The sequence below is a fragment of the Aotus nancymaae genome, unplaced genomic scaffold (assembly GCF_030222135.1).
Source record: "Aotus nancymaae isolate 86718 unplaced genomic scaffold, 86718_ANA_hifiasm-v0.15.2.pri h1tg000018l, whole genome shotgun sequence".
Taxonomy (NCBI): domain Eukaryota; kingdom Metazoa; phylum Chordata; class Mammalia; order Primates; family Aotidae; genus Aotus; species Aotus nancymaae.
Genome location: NW_026988430.1, coordinates 4566286 through 4572961, shown reverse-complemented (window position 1 = coordinate 4572961; position 6676 = coordinate 4566286). Strand labels below are relative to the sequence as shown.

General features: G+C 50.3%; 1 protein-coding gene across 1 annotated transcript in view; it reads left to right on the top strand.

Moving 5' to 3' along the window:
- Positions 1 to 1551: 1551 nt before the first annotated feature.
- Positions 1552 to 6676, top strand: part of USP22 (ubiquitin specific peptidase 22) — a 43773-nt gene continuing 38648 nt past the window's right edge. The window contains exon 1 of the mRNA XM_021667277.2: positions 1552 to 1722. Within this exon, the coding sequence (XP_021522952.1) occupies positions 1552 to 1722 (171 nt within the window). The remainder of the gene's footprint in view (positions 1723 to 6676) is intronic.

The window sequence follows — 6676 nt, the reverse complement described above, 5'->3', positions numbered from 1 at the left end:
CCCACAGAACATTGTTTGCACTGCCTTTAAAGGTCTTTTCAGTTTGCCTTAGGACAGTTATTCGTATACCGATTAGACCTGTGTCGCCCACTGTGGTAGCAGTAGGAATTGGATGTGCTGTAAGTGTAAATACCAGATTTCGAAGACTTACTGCAAAAACTGTAAAATAGGCCGGGAGAGGTGGCTCAAGCCTGTAATCTCAGCACTTTGGGAGGCCGAGGCGGGTGGATCATGAGGTCAAGAGATCGAGACCATCCTGGTCAACATGGTGAAACCCTGTCTCTACCAATACAAAAAATTAGCTGGGCATGGTGGCGCGTGCCTGTAATCCCAGCTACCCAGGAGGCTGAGGCAGGAGAATTGCCTGAACCCAGGAGGCGGAGGTTGCGGTGAGCCGAGATCGCGCCATTGCACTCCAGCCTGGGTAAGAAGAGCGAAACTCCGTCTCAAAAAAAAAAACAAAAAAAAAAAAACACAAAAAACTGTAAAATAGTCCACTAACAATTTTGCAATACTTGCGTACATGTTGAAATATTTTGACTCTATTGAGTTAAGGTATATTCTTATATTTAACTTTTTTTTTATTAGAAAAATGTAGCCATTAGCAAATGTGAAATCAGGCGTGTGGCATGCACCGTCTTTAAACTGGATGGCGCCGGGATGGCCCTCACTAGCCAGCGGCTCCGGACCAGAGGCGCCCCAGCCTGCGGCCCGGAGCGGCGCCCAACAGGCAGCTGGCAGTTCCAGCCCCGAGCGACGGCCACTGAATGGCTCGACCCAGGTTAGGGCAACCGGGGCCCCTGCAGACAGCTCCCCAGTAAGAGCTGCCGTTGGGTGGGAAAGCGCAGGCCCGACCCGCAACGCCCCAGCTCGTCGCCCCGCCTCTTTGCGGCAGAGCTCTGGCCGGCGCAAACCGGTTCAGTGCTGCGACCGACGTCTAGTACCGCCCAATCGCAGCACGCCCCCGCCTCCCCAGTCCTCAGGAGGAGACACTGAACGTCTAGCCACCAGAGTCCTAGGAGGCGGCTCTGAACCAGACAAACTGTACTGAGAGCCTATGACAATGGCCGAAGGTGCTGCAGCAGGCAGGCGACCAATAGAGAGGAGAGGAGAGGGCGGGCCCTCCTTAGCTCCTTGGCCCACGCTTCTTTGTGCGCGGGTCTACCAAGAGCCTGCGGACCCGCGAGAGGAGTGGGGGAAGGGGCCTGGCGCGGGCTGGAGACTGCGCAGTGCGGTGTGCTGGCCGGCGGGGGGTGAGGGGTGTGTGACGTAATCTCCGTCCTCGGCCGCGGCGCCCCGCCCCGCGACGCCCTCCGCGAACTGGGAGAGCGCTGCGCAGGCGGCCCGCAGCAGCCGCAGCTCGGGGGCGGTGCCTGCCCCGCAACCTCCCCTGGCGATCGCCAGCCCCGTCTTTGTCCGGCCTCCGCGCTTTGTTCTTGGCGCCCGTGCCTTGGCCGGCCAGGTCCACCATCGGGCAGCCTCCACGCCGCGCTGGCGTCGTCCTCGCCCCCGTCGCCGCCGCCCCCCGCGCGCGGCCGGGCCTTGCCCGCCATGGTGTCTCGGCCAGAGCCAGAGGGCGAGGCCATGGACGCCGAGCTGGCGATAGCGCCGCCGGGCTGCTCGCACCTGGGCAGCTTCAAGGTGGACAACTGGAAGCAGAACCTGCGAGCCATCTACCAGTGTTTCGTGTGGAGCGGCACGGCCGAGGCCCGCAAGCGCAAGGTGCGCCCGGCAGCCCACCCCGGGGCGGGCTCGGGGCCTCCGGCCGCTCTAGAGACCGGCCTGGGGAAGGGCCCTTCTTCCCCGTTCCCCACTTGCCTTCCCCTGTCCTTTCTCTTTTTCCCCTCACCTTCTGCCCTCAGTTCTCTCTCTCCCCTCCCGTTCTGTTCTCTCTAACCCTCCTTTCCGTCCCCCACTCCCTCTTCCCTTTCTCATCCTTCCCCCTCCCCCACCCCCTCTCCCTCCCCCACCCCCTTCTCCTCCTGTCTTTCCCTCCCTCTCCTGTCTCTCCCTCCCTCGTCTCTCTCCCTCCCCCTCCTCTCTCTCCCTCCCCCTCCTCTCTCTCCCTCCCCCTCCTCTCTCTCTCCTTGGCCGGGGAGGGGTGAGTGCTTCCGGGCGGGGGGCGGTGTTCTCCGGCCGGGCTGCGCAGGGAACCTGGGACTTCGTTGGGCGGTCCCCGGTGTTCCCAGCGCGAGGTCTCTGCGGGTAATCCTCCTGGTTCCGGAGGGTGGGCTGGATGGGGGTGCTGAGAAAGAAATATGTCAAAAAAAATGAGTAAAGGCTGAGGGGCCGTCGGGATCTGGGCGTTTGTCTGCAGCGGACGCCCGCCGCTGAGAGCGACCCTGGAGGGGAGCTAGGGCAGGGGGCGGGGTCGGGGCGTGGGGCGGGAGCTTCGCAGCCTCCTTGGCGGTGGCGAGGCGCTGGAGGGAGGGGGCGGCGGGTGCTGGGGCCGGAGCGAGCCTGTGGGTGCGGATCTGCGGCGCAGGTTTGCGTTTCGGCCCAGAGGAGTGGACTTGAAAGTGCGCTATGGGTTGTAGCAGACCTTAGCCAGGAGCGAGTCCAGTCCTGTGTCCAGCAGTTAGGCTTGCTAAAGGTTTGGAAATCAGAACGTAACGTGATTCTTCCATGTGAACACACTTTGATTTTACAGTTTCACGCGCTTTTGCAGATTGCAGTCCGAGATTGGGAGTTGTCAGGGCAGTTTCCACCTTGAGTGTCAGTTTTTGGTGGTAAAACCAACAGGTCCGCGGAGATTGTAGGGGTATGTTAAGCAGCAACTCAAAAATTATTTTATCGGTAATGATATTGGGAAGCGTTACGTCTAGAACTAAAATCAGAGGTAAAACGTTTCTGTTAGGATCGGAGAGAGAATCTTGCTAATGGAATTGTGTGCCTTTAAGAAAAGATGGCCTGGTTGAAGCCGGCCTTCTACAGGGGAATGTCCTGTTGCAGTTCTGGGTCGGTAGTGTCCGGATGGGGACGTGACGGCGCCCAAGATCCTTTTCTACTTTGGACCAAGTGGGAAATGCCCCACTCTTCCCCTCACTCCTCCTTTCTTTTTTCCCTTCCATCCCTCCCTCTCCCTTTCTTCTTCTTCCCTCTTGTATTTTTGAACAAAGCTGAAGGAGTCAAGTTTAAACCATCGTTAACTAACTTTGCCAAATTTGTTAAAGGAATTGCTTTTTTTTTTTTTTTTACACTATATATGGTTCTGATTAATCTTAATTTAAGATGTTAGTTGCTTAGTGTGAAAACTGTTGAACCACATCTGTGGTATTCACCGGTTAGAAGTTGAGCTGTAGATGGGCAGTGAAAAATGTTTCTTTGAAAATTCAGGTGGCGGCTGCTGCAGTGCCAATTGGCAATGTGCCAGCAAGGAGCCTTTACGCCGCCCTCGCTTTTTCCTCTGACTCGGAGGACTTGAAATTTCTGTATCACTTCATGTACGGTGTAACTGCATTTCTAGCACTGTCTAGTGGCCCAGTTAAGGAAGAGTTGGTTTGAGAAATACTGAACAATCTGCATAGGATTTTCATCAGATCTGTAAGCTTAGGACATTTAATTAAAAGTTAGTATTTGTAGAGACAGAGCCTTGCTCTGTTACCCAGGCTGAAGTGCAGTGGTCTGATCAGAGATCACTGTAGCCTCAGACTCCTGGACTCCAGCCTCTCCTGAGTAGCTGGGACTACAGGCTCCTGCCACCATGCCCAGCCAGTATTTTTTTACTTTTTGTAGAGACAGTGTCTTGCTACGTTGCACAGGCTGGTCTGGAACTCCTGGCCTCATGCCATCCTCCTGTCTCCCAAAGTGCTGGGATTACAGGCCAGAGCTACTGAGCTCAGCCATATTTTGGTTTTAATGATATGAACTTGACTGTAAAAGTACTTCAGCTCAGCTGGTGATTGTGTCACTGTACTCCAGCCTGGGAACAAAACCTATCTCAAAACAACAAAGTTCAATTTAAATTATAATCTTTGTAAACAAACAAAGGTACTTTTTGAGATCGACATCTCAGGTACAGTTTAACTACAGAAATGAATCCCTGAATGAATAGGAATTACAAATTTTGTTATCTAAGGACAAGTGGGTTACAGATTTTGTATCCAAACTTTGATCCGTCTTTTAATAGGCAGAAAATGACAAAAACATGATCAGGCTTAAATTTCTGTCCAAAATAAGCTTGAATTGCAGTAAAACTCTTGTATGGCTGACTGTAAAAGTATTTTCATGATTTAGGACTGGCACAACCACAGCCTCTCCTTTGTGTTTTGGTGTGTGTTAAATAGAACAAATTTCTTACCACTTCAGGGTTTGTCCATAAAGATAGGAACTGGCAGGAAGTGATTATGATTTAATGTTCTACATTATATTTTGAATATAGATACTTTGGAGAACAGGTAATGCTTTTAAAAACATTTCTTTCTTGGAATCTAAAATTTTACGGCAATGTGTCCTCAAAACACACACACGCACACACACACACACACACATATATTTTTGAGGCAGGGTCTGGCTCTGTCGCCCAGCCTGGAGTGCAGTGGTGTAATCATGGCTCACTGCAGCCTTGACTTCCTGGGCTCCAGTGATTCTCCTGCCTTAGTCTCCCAAGTAGCAGGTACTATAGGCATGTACCACCACACCTGGATAATTTTTGTATTTGGTAGCGATGAGTTTCACCGTGTTGCCCAGGCTGGTCTTGAACTTCTGAGCTAAGCGATCCTCTGGCCTTGGCCTCCAAAAGTGTTGGGATTACAGGAATGAGCCACCCCTCCCAGCCATCCAACAATGACTCAGTTAGTCTTTACTGGCTCAGCCAGATGGTGGTGAGCACATTGTAGAGAGCTCTCATTACTTGTTTTTATTTTAATATTTTTAGTCTAGCTCATTTTCCTGATAATATGCTATTTTATTTTATTATTATTTATTTTTTAAAAATAGGCTGGGTGCTGTGGCTTACACCTGTAATCCCAGCACTCTGGGAGGCCGAGGCAGGTGGATCACAAGGTCAGGAGTTCAAGACCAGCCTGGCCAACATGGTGAAACCGTGTCTCTACTAAAAATACAACACTTAGCTGGGCATGGTGGCGCGCACCTGTAATCCTAGCTACTCGGGAGGCTGAGGCAGGAGAATTGCTTGAAGTGGGACCCAGGAGGTGGAGGTTGCAGTGAGCCGAGATCGCGCCACTGTAGTCAAGCCTGGGCTACAGAGCAAGACTCCATCTCAAAATAAACACATAAATAAAGACTAGGTCTCCCTATGTTGCCCAGGCTGGTCTGGAACTTTTGGCATAAGGAGATACACCTTGGTCTCTCACAGGGCTGGAATGATATGTGCTATTTTAAAAGTAGACTTTCAAACTTTGTTTCTTTGAGGAATTTACTTTTTACTTTTTAGTGAACTGTATATTTCAAATCATCACAACAAAACATTATACCATTCATACTAGGTGGGGCCTAAGTAAAAGGTCTAAAATGTAAGCATTTTTCTGTTTAAGGTTTTAATTTTGAGATCATTGTAGATTGACATACCTGGTGTAAGAAATAATAATCTTGTATATCTTTCCCCAGTTCCCCAAGGGTAACTTCTTGCAGAAATGGAGTACAATTATCACCAGGATATTGACATTGGTACAGTCTACCTTAGATGCAATCCACCATCTCATTCAGATTTCTCTGCTTTTACTTCTGCTCATTTGTGTGTGTGTTCATTAACTACCTGGCATACTTTATTCAGAACTTACTGGTTTTTTCCTAATGTCCTTATGCTGTCTCAGAATCCCACATTACTTTGAGTCTTCATGTCCCCTTGGGCTCCTCTAGACAGTGACAGTTTCTCAGGCCGTCCTTTTTGGTGACCTTGAGAGTTTTGAGGAATACTGGTCATGTGATTTGTAGAATGTCCCTGTTTTGGTTTTCTGGTGTTTTTCTCATGATTCAGCTGTGGCTATGGGTTTTGGGAAGGAAGACCACGGAGGTTAAGTGCTCTTCTCATTCCCTTATATTAAGGGTGATGATGTCAAGATGTCTCGGGTTGCTGGGCTTGACTGCATGGCTGAGGTCATATTTGCCAGGTTTCTCCACTGTGGAATGACTCTTTCTCTCTTTTATGTACTGTTCGTTTTGGAAGGGAGTTGCTCTGGACAGGTACTCTACTGGGATGGGGAGTTCTGTTCCTCCTCCTGGAGGGCGGAGTAGCTACATAAATTATTTGAAATGTTTCTGTATGGAAGATTTGCTGATCCTTACTCATTTGTGTGTTTATTCAGTTACTCATATCCACACGGACTTGCAGATACTGAGTGTATGCTTTGGGTTATCATCCAGTGCTGTGTGGTTTGTTTTGTTGCCCCTGTCATCTGGCTGTGTCCACTGGGAGCTCTTTCAGCTGGCTCCTGTGTCCCTTTTACATAGTCACATTATTATTTGTTTGCTGTTTTTGAGCACTTCCTTACTTTCTGGAACTACACGATGTTCTGGGATCATCTATGTGTTTTCTGCCCCAGCCTTAGGCTCCAGCATTTCTCCAAGGATCCCCAGTTCCTTTTATGGAAGAATGGAATTAGAAACCAAGATCTGAGGGAGAGAGATCCAAGATGGCTGATCATTAGCAGCTCGGGATTGTAGCTCCCAAAGAAAGCACACAGAATGAGAGGACGCCACACTTTCAGATGAATTT